The 20,940-nt window shown below is 37.7% G+C and overlaps 1 protein-coding gene across 1 annotated transcript in view; it reads right to left on the bottom strand.

The window, feature by feature from the left end:
* Positions 1–6,710: 6,710 nt before the first annotated feature.
* LOC149221786 (phenylalanyl-tRNA synthetase, putative / phenylalanine-tRNA ligase) overlaps positions 6,711–20,940 on the bottom strand; it is a 71,746-nt gene continuing 57,516 nt past the window's right edge. The window contains exons 13-18 of the mRNA XM_089385243.1: positions 8,211–8,307; positions 7,971–8,042; positions 7,705–7,771; positions 7,492–7,617; positions 7,336–7,390; positions 6,711–7,201 (exon numbers count right to left, since the gene is read on the bottom strand). Coding sequence (XP_089241369.1) covers positions 7,148–7,201; positions 7,336–7,390; positions 7,492–7,617; positions 7,705–7,771; positions 7,971–8,042; positions 8,211–8,307 — 471 coding nt within the window. The 3' untranslated portion in view covers positions 6,711–7,147. The remainder of the gene's footprint in view (positions 7,202–7,335; positions 7,391–7,491; positions 7,618–7,704; positions 7,772–7,970; positions 8,043–8,210; positions 8,308–20,940) is intronic.

Below are 20,940 nucleotides of genomic sequence, written 5' to 3'. Positions count from 1 at the left end.
GCAAAGACAGATTACAAAATAAAGTCTCGAACCCAGAATCATTGAAGAAACCTGAAACCACAACGAAACATTGAAGAAATAACAGAAAAACCCAAGTAAGCGAGGAGCAAAGAAATGAAGTATCAGCGCACAGTAGCCGTTGGATCTTTATGATCAACGGCCAAGATTAAGTCACATCGGTGGAAATCCTGTGGAGATATCGGAATCGAGCCTTGGACAGTTGTGATGAGCGACTGCCGATTGATCATGGACCGTTGTATTGGGACCAAATCAACGGTCGCGATCTAATCGCAAATCAGAGATCACGAGGTAAAGGGACAACGACAATAGAATAGCGATGTGCAATGAGGCCGATACGCTGATAGCAATAAAGCATCAATCGACGGTTGGAGATATCAGCGATTGGGGCTTCGGAGATCGGAGTGGCACAGCGGAAGCGAATAATAAGGGCGGACCCAATATCATTATAGGCATAGTTGTATATGTTTTGAAATCCGATATTGCATTAATCACATATCGGATGCGATAGAGACCTTTGTTAATGAAACACACGGAGGAGCGATATGCGATAGCGATAAGGGGAGTCTCGGTATCTGTGCAGAGACTGTACAAAGGCAGAAAAGGTATGTTTTATGGTTAATTCCTTTGTAAATGGTTTATAATGGAATTAAGCACGGATAAGGGGTTTATGTGTTAAATTATATGTAAATGCAACATTATCAAAGGATATAAGGGTTTCATGCGATAATTGCTATGTAACTAATGTTAAAGAGTGGGAAGTGATATATGTGCGGCCATAGGATTTACAAAGGTTTATGAGGATGTATTAAAGCGCCGATAGAAGGGATTAAAAGGGTTTAGACTTTGGGTTAGTCTATTAATATGTTTCCACATGAGTTCTAATTAAGGGGGCCTTAACCCATTGTTCAGTTATAATGAATCTTTGACCGGATGGTCATATTAATTCCTAGGGAAAATGGTTTATACATAGGTCTATATGCATATTGTGGGTAAAGCAGGGGTAACCCTGCGTCAAGAAGGTTCTAAAAGATAATGAACAGATCAATAGGGTGGTTCAACCCCACAACGTCCTCAACACTAAACCAATATGTTACCATTACACCATGTGTTGGTCGCTAGCATGGATAATCCAAAACCTATATTTAAGTTTAATGAGAGGTCGTATAGGAAAAAATGGAGGTCCATTGATTCAACCCTAAGACCTCCAAGATACAACGCCAACAACTTAACCACTAGAGGAAATGTAAAACTTAAGTGGTGCCACAAGGATTCTAAATTTAAAGTTTGTTGATAAAAATATGTTGAAATGGGAATCTCTAAGTTTGAACATGTGACCTCCCCACAACCATTTAAGCGCTCCAAGCCAACACCACTACTCATTTTTTGAATCAAAATAAAATCCTATTTTGATTTCAGTTATGATTTAGAGCCCGAAAATTTGCAATAGCTCGTTGACTCGAACCCTTGACCTGCACTATATAACCAAAGGGTGTTTTCCAACAAACCATAGGAATTTTATGTATGGAGAGAAAATCCTTTGTTTTTAAAGCCTCTAATGTAACTTGATCAAAAATGGTTTTGGAGTTGTTTTGAGAATAGGAAGTGGTTTTTGAGGAAACCACAACCTTTGTAAGAGACTGGTACACAAATTTGTGTGCAAGTTGAAGGCTTGGAGCATGTAACAACTTCTTTCCATCATAATAGACAAGCCACTCACTTGGAAGTTATAGCCCAAAGACGTAGCCCACACTAGGTGAACTCCATTATCATTATCTCTTTTGTTTCGCATTTCTATTGTTCATTTCTTCATTGCAAACTTCCATTTGTTGGTTAAGTTCTATGTCACAAGATTCGTCAAACTTCAACCTTGAGGTTTGGATTTTGGTGAACCTTAAAAATAAATTAGGGTTTGGTGAACCTCATCGAACCTCATCGCCATTGACCAAGTCCATAAGATCAAACTTGTAATATATCCTTGCAATTTCCATGTTTACGATAGCATTTTTTATGTTTGTTGATGTTGATCTCTTATTATTTTATCCTATATTTCATTTTAAAGTTAATATATGTATATATATAGAAAATGTATATAGACAAACCTAATGGCGAATCTCATCTGAACCTCATCAAAAAATTCGAACTTGAACCGCACCTAATCACATGTGACTTAGGCTTAGCTAACATACACTCATAATTAATGAAAATTAAATCAAAGATTTTTGGATCACGTTGCAACCACTTTTTACATATCAAACCTAAAGAAAAAGAAAAAATATAATGAATTAACTAGTTTGCTTTAAAATTCTAATTATGATATGCAAAAGGATTAGAGATCAACTTTCCTAAATCTTCACAGTTTTGATGAGTTAAAAATGCAAGTGGATTGATATTTTTACAAATACTTTGAAATTGATAATTAATGTGAACATATTAAGGACATATTAAAAGAAAGTATTTAGTATTCTCAACCTTTTCATTACAATATATATGAAAAAGTCTTCCAATTTATAGCATTTAGAAATAATCAACATTTCAAACCTCCTAACAAGGAAAAAAAATGTCAAGAATTGCATGTTAGGACCTTTTCTAAAGTGGTAATTAACTATCCTACCTATGATAACGAACTGTATGCTTTAGTTCAAAGTGTGAAAAAATGGAAACATTACTTAATGGGTAAAGAAACAATCATGCACATTAATCATCAACCATTACAATATCTTTAATCACAAACAAAGCTACAGCAAGGCATTTTCGATGGATGGAATTTCTACAGCAATTTCACCTAGTTATCAGATATAGTACACAAAATAAAGTCACAAACATATTGTCAAGACCACCTATAAATGCATCCATTGTTCTACGGCATGATGTTGTAGCACATAACCACTATGTTGAACAATATATTAAAGATGAAGAGTTTAAGGATGTACATAGAGCATTAACTCATGGTAATCAGATGGAAGAATTAAATTATCATATGCATAATAAGTTACTTTATCTTGGTAAATTGTGCATTCCTAGAGATGAAAGAATTATTGTCATTAGGTAAGCTCATACCTCTTATTTTTGGGCATTTTGGAGTAGATAAAATAGTGGTTCCACTGTAAAGGTATTGTTATTGGTTTGGATAAACGAAACTATTTCTAAGTATATAAAAGAATCTATTTTATTTGTTGAGTAAACCAAGTAAAAGGAAAGTGGGGTCTATATACACCATTCCCTATACCTTCTAATCTAGAAAATGTGTCTATAGATGTCGTAGGAGGGTTACATGTCTAGAAAGGGTCATGATTATTTATATGTAATAGTGGATACGTTCAGCAAAATGTGTATTTTAATGCCTTGTAATAAACAAGTAATTGTTGAACACATTGCACACATGTTTTTCAGAGTGTATGTGTCCATTTAGGGTTACCCACATCTATTGTATTGGATAGAGATTTTTGTTTCCTTAGCGAGTTTTGGTCAAATTTGTGGCATTAATGGACAATATGCTGAAGAAGAGCACAACATTTTATCCACGGACCGATGGAAAGAAAGAGGTGGTAAACAATATAGTAGTGCATCTATTCCAAGGACACTACTGCAAGCATCCTAAGCTTTGGGATAAACAACTACACTATGTGCAACATTTCTACAACCATGCCATGCATTCTTCCATGCAATAATCTCTATTCGACACTTGTTTCAGATACTTGCCTAAGTCTTCTTTGGATTTTGCTTTTGGGAAAAATATTGTGATAGCTGGACACAATGATGCAAAAAAGGCTATGAAGTTTACTCAAAAAAAATTCAAATGTTGCATCAAGCAATACAATAACAATTGGAGAAGAGTCAATCCAAGTACAAAGTGAGGCATGATAAGCATCAGATGTATCGTCAATTTCAAGTTGGTGATTATGTTTCGTTACATATCAACAAGGAAACACTGAAAGATGGCAATAAGAAATTTAAACCAACCAAGTATGATCCATTTACAATTCTAGAGAAGATTGGTATTAATGTTTTTTGTCTAGATCTACCATCGTATATGCAAATATATTCAGTTGTAAATGTTGAGAAAATGAAGTTGTATGAACCTCCTATGATTGTGGATCAAAACGAGTGGTCAAGTTCCTATTGTTGGTGACTTTACTCCTGAATACTTAGATGAAATTGCAGAAAGATGTTATCCTTGACAGAAAGATAAAGACTTCACATAGAAGTGATGTGGAGTATCTTCGAGTGAGTCTTAAAGAGGCACATCCAAGCAAAGCATGATGGATAGAGATTGGGAAAGTGAGGGAATCGTACCCTCACTTATTTAATGAATAAACAAGACTTTTGATGGTCTAAAAGCTTCTAGTAGGGAAAATTAATCTCAAAGGATCCCCATGACCAATAAAAATTAATGTCTACAAAAGTTGATGAAAAGGTCTCCATGTTGAAGAGCTCGTCAAGATCTTTCCAATGATGCATGAATGAAGTCAAACAAACATTGTATGAGAAAGTTATGGCAATTTTGAAATTTTTGAGAAAATACGCAAAAAAGTTGGTAGGGTGTGCCACATGGCAGCACCACAAGAGGCAGCAATACATATGCTAACGTGGTACTACGATTGCTAACAAATGGACCAATCACAGTGTGACACATGGCAAGTTCTACTGACATGGTTGCTAGATGGCAACTCCAGAGCAAGACGCATAGCATGGATGACTCTGCAAGTTGACATGATAGTTGATTGGACATGACATGGGCCAAGAAGGTTCTAAAAGCATAATGAACAAGGCAGCAAGGTGATTCAACCCCGCAACCTCCTCGACGCTAAGCCAACAGGCTACCATTACACCATGTGTTGGCCATTAGCGTGGATAATCCAAACCCTATATTTAAGGTTTATGAGAGGCCAAATAGGCAAAAATGGGGGTCCATTGATTCAATCTTGCGACCTCCAAGATACAACACCAACAACTTAACCAGTAGAGGAAATGTAAAACTTAAATGGCACCGCAAGATTTCTAAATTTAAAGTACGTTGATAACAATATTGCCAAAATGGGAATTCGCAAACTTGAACCCATGGCCTCCCCGCAACCATTTAAGCACTCTAACCATTGAGCAAATGCCACTACTCATTCATTGAATCAAACAAAACCCTATTTGGATTTCAATTATGATTTAGAACCCAGAAATTTGCAATAGTCTACCGACTCGAACCCTTGACCTGCACTATATAACCAAAGAGTGTTGGCCAACAAACCATAGGGTCTTTTGATGCATGGAAAGCAAATCCTTTTGGTTTTAAAGACTCTTGTGTAACTTGATCAAAAACGGTTTTTGAGTTGTTTTGAGATTAGAAAGTGGTTTTGAGGAAACCACAACCTTTGTAAGAGACTAGTAGACAAATTTGTAAGCAAGTTGAAAGCTTGGAGCATGTAACAACTTATTTCCATCATAATAGAGAGGCCACTCACTTGGAATCTAGCCCAAAGATGTAGCTCACAGTGAGTGAACTATGTTATCAATCTCCTTGTCTTGTCTCTTAATTTTGTTGTTGTTCATTTCTTCATTGCAGACTTTCATTTTTTGGTTAAGCTAACGTATACTCATAATTAATGTGAATTAAATCATAGACTTTTGGATCACATTGAGACCATGTTTTGCATATCAAACCTCGAAAAAAATACAACCAATTAATCAGTTCATTAATTCTAATTATAATATGCAAAAGGATTAGAGATAAATTTTCCTAAATCTCCATAGTTTTGATGAGTTAAACATGCAAGAGGATGCAAGAGGATTGATATCTTTACAGACATTTTGAAATTGATAATTAATGTGAACATATTAGGGACATCGAAAGAAAGTATTTTGTATCCTCAAACTTTTTATTATGATAAATATGGCAAATTCTTCGAATCTAGACTTAGAATTATATTTAGATATTGTCAATATTTTGAACCTCGATAAAATTTTGAAACTCTATCTACAAGCATTTTCAAAATGTTCAAGCACAGCACAATGCCAAGCTCTTAAACCTCGATATCATTGTAATGAAATTGGTGTTCTGCTGACATTGAGAAATAAGATGGTTTGTCATTTAAGGTACAACGAATCTGGTCCAATATATACAACTCCATATACAAAATAGTTTGCAATTGGGCTATTAGTCCCTTTTTGTATTGGATCAAGTCTTGGTTCATGGCCCATGGTTATAATTGCGTCCAGATAAGCTTATACTTGTACTAGAGTGAATCGAACTAGCTTCATCTCTAACGTGTACTCGACTTAAGTGAAGTAGTTGTTTTTCTTTAGAGTCAACTTTTAAGCTAGGTTTGTGACGCCTAACCTGCTTGCAAAAGACAGTAACTCGTATTATTGCAATACAGGTCTCTGGCATTGGTAAGATGTGAGACTGATAGGTATGAAGTCATCAGCCAAAACAAAAGACAGCTTAAAGTTTATGAGTAAAATAGATATCAAAAAATGCACACGACAAAGAGGAAGGTTATCAAAAAGGTTCATTGCAAAAACTGCTTTTGTACAGATAGAAGTTTGATCCATCCGTGTCTGGACACAAATATGGGCAATAGCTGTGACAATCAATAGACACTCATTTTGAATGTTTGAGACGCAGATTGAAGCATGCTAGCCGATATTTTAATAGATCATAAATGACAAGAATGAGTAAAGATCATTTGAACGCAATGAGATCATTAATAAGTAACTTTGCAAATATAAATTCAAACTTGGTTACTTTTTGATACATTTAACAAGCAAATCTATCAACCTTAAAGAAATGTGCCTAAGTCATGAAAGATATGCGGTAAGCTAAGGCCAATGCCAAATCTTTGGATATAACTTGGGTCCAAATTTTCTTAGGATGCTACGATATAAATAAAACTTTGAAACAAATTTCCTTTCAATATTTTCTTCAGGTTATATCAATATTGCCATAACCAAGGAGGGACCAACTCAAATGCGACAACCTCATCCAAAGAAAGAATCTCAAGAAACGCTGTTAGCTGCATCATTGAAACACAGCTCTACCACTTTTGCTCAATTGTTGATATCCATTACAGCAAGCCTCTCGATACAAAAATGAATACTTTCTACAATTAAACATGTCCATTATATCGCTCAGATACTAATGAGTGCCAAGGCGGCAAATTGGATTTTTCTTGATGAGATTTAGATCCACCTGCCCAAAATAAAGTTATCACCAAAAATATCACTCTATTTAAATGAATAAGAACTAAAGCAGCAAATACAACCACAAACTATTTAGGAGAGAATCCATTTAAGATTTAAACTCAGTAATACAGCAACCATTACCTTGTGCCCAAAGAGATCTCTTATATTGTCTATGCCATATAATATCATTGTAGGTCTGAGGAACAGATGACAAACAATTAATAAATACATATTATTTTATAAAAGTGCTACACTAGACACATCAAAACGAACAATAAATCATTTATTAACACTTACCGCTCAAGGGACAAACCCCATGCGATAACAGAAACATCTTCTGGTAACCCCATTGGGAGCAGCATTTCTGGGCGGAAAACGCCAGAATTACCAACCTCTACCCACTTCTTTAATCCTTCATGGTAGCTACACAATAACAACAAAACACTCAAACAAAGACTGCTATAAAACTTCATGGTAAATTCCAAAGCTTTGAAATGCGGAAGATAATACCTGAAAATTTCCATACTGGGCTCTGTATATGGATTGTATGCAGGTTTGAATCGTAATTTGATCATGCCTGAAAAAAACTGCGTCAGAGGTACCAACCAAAAGCACAAGTGTAACACATTGCATGTCTTGTAGTTCAAACAAGATGAAGGAACCAAAAGTCCTAGAGTACTACATGGGTAAAAAAAATGACCTGAACCTAGCATAGCTCAAATGACAACACCACCTACGAGATGAAATAGAAAATTGATAAAGTATTTACTATTTACCTAGACGTGAGAAGAAGTCATTCAGAACGCCTATCAAATCACCTAATGTAAGGCCCCGGTCACATACAACACCTGAAATCAAACACAAAGGCAGTTCAGGATTCCATCATCATAGTAAAGCCTGCATCTGGAAAACAAAAGGTGTGCTCATAAAGCATAATGTAACTTATTGTAACAACCATTCTGCATTGTTCTTCAACAAGAAAATGCAAACTACGCAAATTCAAAAAATGGTTCAACCTTCAATTTGGTGAAACTCCGCAAGATGGGTTCTATCCACTGCCTCATTTCGAAAAACCCTATCAATGGAGAAGTATCTTTTAGGGGTAAAAGGTTTCTGCAGATGTCACAACATACAGATTTCAACCACCGAAATCAATAAGCTAAAAACTCCTCTATATCTACTAATAAAAAAATAACCAAAACATTCCAAAAGTAATCAGGAGCAAGCATTGATTTATGACATTAAAAATCAGATATTCATCTGTCAAAAATGCAGAAAGAAGTCCACACTCAAAGAAGATATCCTTTCCTTTAGTGGTTTTCTAACATGAATATGTGACTCTCTGAATTTTCACCATTATCTGCATCTTTACCAGCAGAAATTATACCATAAAAACAAAAAGAACCCCTGCACATACATGTAGAAAAACAGAAAAATTGTACATTTCGAAGCAGTCCAATAAAAAATGAATCTTTCAAGAAACAGTATGTTAATTTTGATTTGTGACCAAATGGTAAATATTTATACTACAGATTTGTGACAAATTTGGAGACTTGCGACAAAAATATATCTTCAACTTCTTACAAAACTGGTCTAGAATAGACTACTTGAGAATAATAACATTTCTCACGCAAGGTGTGCTAAAATATGCATTTCTAATGCTCATCTCCACTCTGCTTAGAGGAAATTGTCACCAGTTTCCGTCACCTTACAGAGAAACTCCTTCAGAGAAAGCAAGAAACCATGTCGGATCCAAGGATACATTGTAGCCATGAGCAACATTATTCAGGTTGAACCATGCACTTTTGAAGAAGCAATGAAAGATCAAGTATGGAAAGATGCAATGGCCAAAGAATATGAGTCCATCATACATAATGATGAATGGAAAGTAGTTCCAAGACCCAAAGGTAAGTCTGTTGTGACTTCTAAATGGCTGTACAAAATTGAACATGGTGTGGATGGCAACATTGACAAATATAAAGCTATATTTGTAGCTGGAGGTTTCTTTGAGAAAGAGGGAATAGACTATGATGAGATTTTTGCACCTGTTGCTCGATATATTATCATCCGATCTATTGTGGCTCTAGTTGTTAGCCAGTGGTGGACTCTTCACCAAATAGATGTGCAAATTGCTTTTCTACATAGCTTCCTCAAGGAAGAAGTATTTGTGGAGAAACCACATTGTTTTGAAGTGCATGACAGGAAAACTCGTGTGTAGAGCCTAGACTAAAAAGCTCTCTATAGATTGAAGCAAGCCCCAAGAGCTTAGTATGTCTGCATCGATAGCTCCTTGATGAAGATTGGTTTTACCAGAAGTAATGTTGATCCAAATCTCTACTTCAAGATGGTCCAAGTTATGCCTTTGATTTTGGTATTATATGTTGATGACTTATTCTTGGCAGGTAGAGAACCTCTTATCCTCCAATGTAAGAGGGAGTTAGCTTCTGAATTTGAAATGAAAGATCTTCACTTGATGTACTACTTTCTGGGCCTAGAGGTATGGCGGAGACCTGGAGATTTTCCTTTCTCAAGGAAATATGTTGTCAAGCTTCTGGAAAGATTTGGTATGACAGAATGGTAGTCCATTAATACACAAATGGAAATGAATTTCAAAAAGTTATGTGGTGAAGTTGCATGACCTGATTTGGTTAATCCTCTTGAGTATCAACAACTGATTGGGGCACTGATGTTCTTAGTGAACACTAGACCGGACATATGTTTTGCAGTCAATACTCTGAGCCAATATATGATTAAGTCATCACATGCACACTAGATTGTTGCAAAGCATGTGTTGAGGTACCTGCATGGGAACATCAATCTTGGATTGAGATATACTGCCAGAGATGTGGGAGTACATGGGTACTCTGATGTTGATTGGGTTGGTAACTTTGCTAACAGAAAGAGCACATATGAATGTTGCTTTAGCTTGGGATCTGCCATGATATCTTGGTTGAGCAGAAAACAAAAGTATGTAGCCCTTAGCACAGTTGAAGGCAAGTATATTGTTGCTAGCATGGCTAGCTGTGAGGCCGTATGGTTGACGAAGCTCTTTGGAGAGTTGTTTGAGCATGTACTAGATATGATGGTATTATATTGTGATAATAAGAGTGAGATTCGACTTGCAGAAAATCTTGTGTTCCATGACAAGTCCAAGCACATTGAGATCAAATCACTATAAACGAGATATGGTGCAGAGAGGAGTAGTGAGGCTCCATCACATTACAACTAATGATCAGCTAGTTGACACACTTACCAAGCCTTTGTAGAAAGGAAGGAAAGTTATTGGTATTCAGAGAGCGGCTTGCACTGATAGATGTGACCCTTCCTAGTGGGGGCGGTCATGGATGATCAAGAACATTGAGCTATGCTCTTCCCTCTTATTTGAGCTCCCATGTTGGGAATGGAGCCAAGAGAGCTCCTAGGGTTGAGGGAACTCTTGACTATAGGTTGTGCACAATCCTTGTCATGTGTTTACAAGTGGTAATCCCCCCAAGAGTATACCCCAATACGCATCCTACCCACAAGCTAGGCTTGTTGGGATTACCACCCATCTGGCCAATGGGTGTGGTAAAGCTTGGTTGTGTGCAATCCTTGTTAAGTGGTAAGCACATTGAGATCAAATCACTATAAACGAGATATGGTGCAGAGAGGAGTAGTGAGGCTCCATCACATTACAACTGATGATCAGCTAGTTGACACACTTACCAAGCCTTTGTAGGAAGGAAGGAAAGTTATTGGTATTCAGAGAGCGGCTTGCACTGATAGATGTGACCCTTCCTAGTGGGGGCGGTCATGGATGATCAAGAACATTGAGCTATGCTCTTCCCTCTTGTTTGAGCTCCCATGTTGGGAATGGAGCCAAGAGAGCTCCTAGGGTTGAGGGAACTCTTGACTGTAGGTTGTGCACAATCCTTGTCATGTGTTTACAAGTGGTAATCCCCCCAAGAGTATACCCCAATACGCATCCTACCCACAAGCTAGGCTTGTTGGGATTACCACCCATCTGGCCAATGGGTGTGGTAAAGCTTGGTTGTGTGCAATCCTTGTTAAGTGGTAACCCCCCCCAAGCAGAGATGAGGTTTGGTTGTGTGCGATCCTTGTCAAGTCGTAATCCCTCCAAGCAGAGATGAAACCTGGTTGTACACGATCCTTGTCATGTGTTGACAAGTGGTAATCCCCCCAAGGCTTGTGGATGCTAGTGCTCTACCACTTGACTCTTTGAGGTGAAGTTTGGTTGTGTGTGATCCTTGTCATGTGTTGACAAGTGGTAATCCTACCCCAAGTCTGTGTCAAGGAGGGAAGATCAATGGATATAGGGTGATAGATGAATCTCCCCTATGATGATTCTTCTTCATTAAATTGAGACATCACTACTCCATATAATACAGAGCAGAGATGAACAGAGATGAGCAGAGAAAGCAAAGATCTTTGATGCAAAAAGAAATTCCTCCCTAGATAAGCGGGAGTGTTGAAAATTGGCAGCTCAAGGATGAATTTCCTTATCTAAATTTCATGTCTGACAATTTCGGAGTGACCTTCTAAAATTAGAAAGTCATGTCTAGCATCTAAGTGTGACTTTCCAAAAATAGTAAATCACCTTGCATCAATTGGTAAACAAGTATAGTTGATGGAAAATCATTGAACTTATCATTATCAATCATAATAGCTCAATCTCGACTTAATCATCAATACACTGGAGTGACTTTCTAAAATTAGAAAGTCATGTCTAACATCTCAAGTATGACTTTCCAAAAAATAGTAAATCACTTTGCATCAATTGGTAATCAAGTATAGTTGATGGAAAATCACTGAACTTATCATTAATCAATCCTAATAGTTCAATCTCGACTTAATCGTCAATATTATTATTATTATTATTATTATTATTATTATCATGTCACTCTATCATGACACTCAATCATGTCATATGTAACTCCCCTCAATTAATGCATATGTTACTCTCTCTCACATAATGGATACGTTACACTCTCTCTTACACACTGATTGAAGGAATGGCATATTCCTTTTACTTATTCATTAAAGCATGTCATAAAAGATTCCTCTTACGTACTCTTTAATGCATACGTTACATTTATCCTTTATGGTATAAGTTACTAAGGCATGTGTTTCTCTCCTTAATGTCATGAGTTACACTCCTCAAGGTATGCGATATTTTTGCATTGAAGGCATGTGTTGCCTCTCACCATAATGGCTTAAGTTACTCTTCCCTTTTTGGCATACGAGATACTCTAAGGCACGCTCCTCCTTTATGGCATAAATTTGTTGCTTCTCCTATATATATGTACCTCATATCCTTTCCCCTCACTACTTGTGCATTCTGAAAGAAGGATTCAAACTTGACAAAGAGAGTTGGAGAGACTTGAAGAAGATTGTGGAGAGTCAGAGCAAAACTTGAAGGTTGATTCAGTGTTTGCATCTGTGTTGCACGGGTACCCGCACCCGGGGGTGGGGTTCTCGAACCCGTCCCAGGTTCCCACACCCACGTACCGGATTCGGGTACGGGTTCTTCCCAGAAGAACCGGGTTCTTCCATGAAGAACCAGGTTCTTCAAAAAAAAAAATTGGGTTCTTTTCCTTTAACGGGTTCTTGGGTTCTTGGGTTCTTCGGGTTCTTCGCGTGCTTGGGTTCTTGGGTTCTTCGGGTTCTTCGGGTTGGGTTCTTTGGGTTCTTCATAAAAAACTATATTAAAAATTTAATTTTCAAATAAAATTTTTTTATTGAAATTTAAAAAATGATATGCCATAAACGAAGGATATGCCATAGAATATAGAATATATGCCATAAACGAATGATATCATTTTTGGAGTCATTGATGGTCATTGGTCTGGATTGTCCTTCAGAGATGGTTGTAAGGTCTTCTGAATGTTTCTCAAGGAAATTTTTTGCCATCATTTCCAAAGATTACAGTTTCCAAAGACTGTCTTTGTTCACATGCCTTAGCATTGCTCTGTGGGCATGATGTGCTGCTCAAGGGTAATGAATCATTGTAAAAATTTATCAACAGTGATAAGTTTTTCAAAACTTATGAGCGACACAGTATTCTGAAATCATATATGTTTATGATATCTCAATATTATAAAAGGAACATTATGGGTGTACAATCCCACAAGCAGAATATCATATCATATTGGCTGTAGCTTTGTGGAAATATTTAATAAGGTGATGACCATAGTTGGAAAAAAAAGGGTAGTTGTTTGCACATTCATGAGTCCCTTCCTACCGCAGGAGACTCTTATGATCAGTCTCTCCATTAGTCTTATGCTATAGATTTATAAAAACAATTTCAAAACTTATGCCCAAGGTTTGTTAGAGTCTCAATGTAAATTATGAATCTCCTGTATTTGTGGATCTTCAATGCCTTTAATATTATATGGCATCGAAACCAGAACTGGAAAAGAGACCTCTTACTCTGTAATTTGAGCCCGCAGATTCTTGTAAATCAATTTGGAATGAATTTATGAAACATTCATTCCCGAGCCAATTTCTCACAGCATTCTGATAACATCATGTTAAGATTAAAACTAGGAAAATATGCCTAAAAGAATAAGCGTGTTTTGTGGAAGGGTAAGGCTGCCACTGTTTTAACTTTTTGGGATTGCTTTACCACAGAGCACACCATGCATGGGGCAGGTGGATGATTAGACATCAAGAAAAGTCTAGACCACTATCAGGTTGAGAAGAATCTCCTATGAAAAAATTGTGTTTTTATATGGGAGAGACTAAACATGTTTAAATGATTATCATTAAAGTTTTCTTGTTTAAAGTTGAAAAAATATACAAATTCAAATTTAATATATATTATTAATTATAAATTTATAATTTATAAAATATAATTATTAAAATTTAATATTATTATATTACCCGACGAACCCACGCACCCTGTTTTCAAAAATGTTGTCCCTGTCCCCGCACCCACGTTCCCTGGCAACATAGGTTTGCATCAGCTGCTGCTACCAGTGATCTTCATATTACAGTTTGTTCAGATTTGGGTGAACTTACTCATTCATTCTCTTGATCTCTCATTTTACTTTGTATCTCTGCTGAACAATTGGTATCTAATAGAGGAAGAATCTGTTGGGTTTTCCCCTTGTGAGTTTTGCCTAGTCATTGAACCTAAATTCTCTATCTCTTTATGTTTTTGGCTGTCTTCTATTGTGCATTTGGTTTATGTTATATCTACAATGGCTTAACTAATATTGCAGCTTCAAGAAATTTTTTAAGTGATTGTTACAGCATAGAACATCAGAATTTCAACATTATAAGCCTGTAGGAGGACTGGATATGGACTATTCTTCAGTTAGGGCCAAATTTGGGGAACATAACAATGATGTAATAACTGTTGTAGTATTCGCTGCAGTTTTCTTATAATACAACATTGCCCAGTTATTGTTAATTATATATACATATATAAAAGACCTAGAATGGAAGACCTTTAGGACATGCTTGATGATTCATTAACAAGGGCATTTCACAAGCCTACTAAAATAGAGAGATTCACTGCTGAACCAGCTTCTTCCCAGAAGGTGAGTAGGGATGTCAACCAGAAACAATCACTAGAACTCTGATTTCGCATGAGTCTGGGTACTTCCGGGAACATGTTCTCCACAAAAAAAATATGTTTTTAATTTGAAAAGGTCCCAAGATTTCAAGGATGGGGAAGAGCACCTCCAACAAAACCCTAATCCTTCTTTTATTCCACATCCTCAAGCACTCAAAAGAATAAAGCACCCTCTCATTTTTACCATTTAATTTCTAGCAGTGAAGCGCAATACAGTCCAGCTGTGATGGGAGATAACAGTTCAGCAGTAGAGGAATTTCTGTGCTTTTTCTTACTGAAAATTTGTGGACAGCAATGGGCAGTGCAGTGGACTGCTGCCTTTGATGATCAAATATTCCATTGCAAGGGTATTTTCTCAACACTTACCCAATTTCTAACGCTGAAATTACATTTCCAGATTGCTCTTCTTTTTTCTCCAAAATGGGTTCATCAAATCCTTAATATCCACTTTGGAAATATGTGGAGAGGACAATGTTGGTCAAGAGGTTTTTCCTTTTTTTTGCTATATATATATCATGTGTTCCCTGACATTTCAGTTTTGGCTGCAGAAGGGAGTGGGGATGTAACGGTAGTGGTGTTGGCATTATGATTCTGGTATGGCTCTATGTTACAGGTGTTGTACTTGATGGCAACTCTCTTATGTGGCAATGCTCTATTCAGGCTCTCAAAATATTGGAAAATAAGAGGTACACAGGTACACCGTACAAAAGCTGCGGACCCGCAGGAATATCATAGATAAAGCGCGTACATACCCGCAGGTTTCCCGTTCATGAGGTGTGGACCCCCAGTTCACTCACTTCAAGGCAGAGAAGTGCGCTCACGTGGGGTTTCTTATGTTTGGCCCGTGGTATTTAGCCCGCCATTCTTGATTCTATGGTTTTGGCCCGTGGTATAGGATCTAATTTAGCCCCGGTTTGGATCCCTTGTATTGGTTATTGATGGTTTTGTCCCATGGTGTGAATCATTGTTTTACAAAACGGCCGAATCGACTCCGACACGGCCGAGTCGAACCGAGTCAAAGGCCTGGGGAGTGACTCGGCCAGCTACCCGGTTCGGTTGACCGAGTCACATATGACTCGGCCGAGTCATCCAATGACTCGGCCGAGTCATCCAATGACTCGGCCGAGTCATATGTGACTCGGCCAACCCGGCCGGGTAGCTGGCCGAGTCACTCCCCAAATCACAATATAAGTGTTATTGCTGAAGGTGAAGATTTGCTGAAGGTGTATAGTGTTATTACTGTTGCTGAAGGTGTATAGTGTTATTACTGTTGCCATTGATGTCATGTAGATCAATGGTATTGTCTAAAGGTAATGTAATGCATCTATATCATGTCAACTTTATTATATACTACCATACTATTGATAGTGTCATTGTCACTGTACTCAGAACTTACTCCTGTAGAGTTGTAGTGACTGTGAAACCAGGGTATTGATAGTGACTACGGTAGAGTCAATATTTAGACCTAAACCTTCACATGTGATGGATCAAAAGTTACAGAAGAGAAGGCTGCATCTTCTGTCTATCACAGTATGGAGTCTGGACAATAATGTTTATGAAAATACTCATATCAACAATACAAACCCTTTCAGAAATTCTGATCAAGGATCCAAAGATCAATGCACATGTATGTGCTCCACCACCATACTGTTACCAAGACTTCTTCAATCACCTTAATGCTGCAAACAATAGGACTGGTTAATTGTGTAACTTTTACATGCTGCTGTAGGATGAAGAGTCACCAACAAAACTGTTAATGCACATTGCAAACATTGTCATAACCTCAACAGAACTCATACTTAGCATGTGCAATGAACATGGAGATTCAAGCATTTTATGTGACTGCTCAAGATTATAGTTCCAGGTAGCTTCAATGGAGCCACAGATACTTCATAATACATATGTGGTCTAGAAGAAAGGGCCAAGCACCTTCAATAAATTCCAAAACTGTCTTCACCCACTGTGTGTCTGGAAACTTGAATGAAAATCTTTAAAATTATGTTTAAAATATTTAAAATTATGTTTTTTTATAAAAAAAATAAATATTTAATGTATTTTTTACAACGACCGAGTCATTGAAATCGAGCCGGCCGAGTCATTACCGAGTCGGAGTCCGAGTCGGAGTCGATCCTCGGCCGAGTCCGAGTCGGAGTCGATCCTCGGCCGAGTCCGAGTCCGAGTCCGAGTTGTAAAACATTGGTGTGAATAAGGGCTTGACTATAAATAGGGAAGGAGATCACTTGGCTAATGTATCTTTTGCAAATTGAATATCTTAAGATCTGAAATATTGGGTTATCAGTTTAAAAGCTTGATCCATATAAAAGTGAAGTTGAAAGTGAATCTATGAAGTGTGATCTCTCGGGCGCATGATCAGATCTGGGCATCTGACTATCTGTGGCACACTGGTGGACTGCCAATTTGGCCCTAATCAGAGGTTCGCAGGTGATTAACGGTGCAAGTGCGGGGGTACGCACAGCAGAAGAAGGCGCAGTGCGTGGGTACGCACAGCAGAAGAAGGCGCAGTGCGTGGGTACGCAGCGCAACAGAAGTCCAGGTGCGGTGGTTCGCAGTGAAGAGAAAGCAGAAGCGCGGAGGTACGCTGTGCGACAGAAGCCGCAGGTGCGGAGGCACAGTGAAAGTACGCGGCGCGATAGAAGCAGTGGGTGCGGGGGCACAGTATAGGTACGCGACGCATTTAAAGGAACAGTGCGTGGATACGCAGTGCAGTTCAAGGCTCTCTGCGGGGATACGCAGAGGTGCAGAAGGTGAAGTGCGTAGCAACGCATGCCAGATAAAGAAAAACTGCGGATCTGTATTAAGGCATTTACTTGACTGACTTTTCTCTATTGATAAGGTGTTCTGGGTTTAGTTTACCGTTACTATTGATCTGGTTACTGCAGTTGACTGGGTGATTTACTTGTACTTGATGATCATTTGATGTTCATGGATCCAGTTTGAAAATTTATGAAAAGTGGTCCTTGAAAGAAAAGAAGTAGGGGGTTGTAGCTCCCTTCCAGGAGAGACTGGAAAACGAGAGAGAGAGTTGTAGCTCTCTGCAGGTTGCAGCCTGCGTACTGGTAAAGGACTGCACCAGTACAAAATCATTGTAAAAGAAGTTTCTAATTGAAAGAAGATAGAGACATATTGCAGCAGGTGGTTTTCACCCACATTGGGTTTCCACCTTACATCTGGTGTTCTTTGGTGTGACTATCTGTTTTTCTTGTTCATGCTCATTGTTTTATGGTACTGACATACAAGAATAATTCAAAGTATAAATAAGGATGATTTATTAAAAATAACTTGATAATACTGATTCACCCCCCCTCTCAGTATTATTTCCAACAAGTGGCTGCATTTCTAGGAATTCCCAGTTCTGAAATTAGTACATGTTTGGAGTTTGGGCATTTCATCCAACTTAGTTATGCATACATACACATGTGAATTAAATAAAAAGGTGAAAACAAAAACCTATAATAAGAAGGCATCTAAAATCCTATGAGAAAGTAATTTGAAATCTAGGAGAAAGAAGCCCATAATGTATATATATCATGTGTCCCCTGAACTACCAGTATTTTTTTTGGGTGGGGGGGTGGCGCACTGATATCTAGGCATTCCCAATGCTGAAACTAGTACATATTTTGACATTTCTGTAACAGCCCCAGTTAAAATTCATGTAAAAAAATATAAGACCAAGGTCATGGGACAGGTATTCCAAGCTGAATGTTGATCAAAACATCCTAGTGGGTGTTCATTTTGGTTTATTATGGCTAAGGAAATTGGCAAAGGCAATGAAAGGCAAAGAGGCATTAATTGGCATTTTATTTATAAAAATAAAGGAAAATAGGAGAAAAGGGAGGTGAAAGGTCACATAATTGCATGAGAGGAAAATTGAAAAAAAAAAATGAAGAAAATAGAGACCTCAATGATTAAAAGGCTTCTGAGGATCAGTTCATAGCTAAGTCACATGACACGAGGACATGAGACACGAAGGATGCGTAAATGCGAGTATTTGACGCGAGACATAACGACCCTGAAAACAGGACACGAGGGACACATTATATATATATATATATATATATATATATATATATATATATATATCAAAAAAACACTGAAATATAGTGCTTGATCCATATAGATATGAAGCATGATGATATCTATTTAGTATTTAGTATACATTATTTACTATTCAGTAATTTACTAGTTAGTTTATTAATTTACTACATCAATAATGTTCACAATTAAATGTTCATTGTTCATGTTATAACTTTTGTTATTAACCTCAAACAACTTTGATCATGTTGAAACTTCACATAAGGTAGTTTATGAGCTATAAATTTATGTGTTCAAACTTCATTGTTGACCAGAGTGTTAATGAGCACATGACAGGGAGCTAGGTTTTTTATTTCAACACACGATCTATATGTGGTCACTAGTGTATAATTAAGTTAAGTTTCGTAGGCTATAACACAACTTACAGGAAATTTAAGTGCTCCAAACTCTCAGCAAAGCACGCGAGTGCTCGTCTCCTGCATCTTCAGGGCCAGGTCGATGTGAAGTTGTGACCATTGCGCTCGAATATGATGGAATTCCTCTCACTGCACAACAAATTTGATTTTGGCAGCGAGCAAAATCGACTTCAGTGGTGAACATTGACAAAAAAAAACCCAAATATAACCATGTTGCAGGTTTTAAATGTCACTTTTCATGGGACACTGTTCCTAAAAACCAAAAACGTTAGGGCACGTTTTCGCCATGTCCAAAACACGTCTCGATTGGAGGACATGAAGAAAAACGTTTTCGACACATTTTAGGGCACATTTCATGTCCGACACATAAAATACGAGACACGAGACCCTGAGGTTCATAGCTTTTGTCAATTTTAGCTTGGAGTTATCTTCTATTCTCGCTCTCTCTCATACTCTTGCACACTTAGAACATTCTTGGAGCTATCTTCTATTCTTGCTCTCTCTAGCATTTGGGAAAGAAAGCAAAGGAAAGTATGGGAAAAGCAAGGAAAAATTGGATCAAGTAGCTTCAACAAGAATACTTGCAAGTAACAGGTTGCATGTGTGATTTCCTAGTTGGTTTATGGATGCATGATACATGCATGTATGTATTTGGTTCCCTTGTTTTCATTGGCATGGGTTTTTCCAGGTGTAACATTGGTTTCAGCCTTGCCTTGCCATTTCCGGCTAGCCATGGTGTGATGGGGTTCTTTTACTTGGTTGAGCTTTGGATTGTCGGATGGTTTTTTTAACCAGGTGAGGTGGTCTCAAGAAAAATTCCCAAGGGCCTAGGAATCCCTTTATTGGTTTTGGCGAGATTGCGGTAAACCCTGAGGGTGGAGACAGGAAAATTCCTCAAGGTATTGGTGAAGAAATCCGGAGGCATCCAAGCTTTTTTAGGCCTAGTGATCCCTTGACCGGTTTTGGCGGGATTGCAGTAAAGCCTGGTAGTGTATGTTCTTGTATTGGGCCAAGGAATCCCTTGGTCAGTAATGGCGGGATTGCAGTAAAGCCTGGTTGTTTATACCCTCGTTTGGGCCTACGAATCCCTTGACCAGTTTTGGCAGGATTGTGGTAAAACCTGAGAATGGAGGTGGTTTGATCTCCGAAATTCCTGGTAGATGTGGTCTTGAGTCCCACATTCATGCTTGGAATATTGCACGAGGGTGATTGGCTGAAAGAAAATTTTTCTTCCACTCAATCTATAGTCGGGTGGTACGTGGAAGTCCCTGACTTGGTTGCCTTTTGCATATGTTAATAAGAGTTATTTTCCTCTTGTGATTCAGGAGTAATTATACTTGCTATTATGTGGCTTTGATGGTTGTTCTATCACTATTATTATTTTGGTTATATGTTGGTTATAAGCATGGTTATTTTATAATAGGTTCTAGCTATGGCTCTCTATATATTTGATTTCTTTATGAATGGTTAATAAATGCATGAGCTAATAGATATTATTGCAGCGATTATGACAGGGCATTAAACCTTCTTGATGATTCTCCGATAAGTATCAGACCCTTATGTTCAAATATGCATTCATGACCTGTAAAATTACATGTTCTCAATATGTTTGACGAAATGACTGCCATGGTTAGCCCTGGTTAGGTCATGTCCTTGATCAAGTTTTGTATTAATGGCTTTGTTTTAATGCTTCTATCA

The sequence above is a fragment of the Pinus tabuliformis genome, chromosome Q, assembly GCF_031772625.1.
Source record: "Pinus tabuliformis cultivar Carrire ecotype Pingquan chromosome Q, CPIR1, whole genome shotgun sequence".
Lineage (NCBI taxonomy): Eukaryota > Viridiplantae > Streptophyta > Pinopsida > Pinales > Pinaceae > Pinus > Pinus tabuliformis.
Note: the sequence above shows the minus strand (reverse complement) of the source record. Positions and strands in the feature narration are given on the sequence as shown.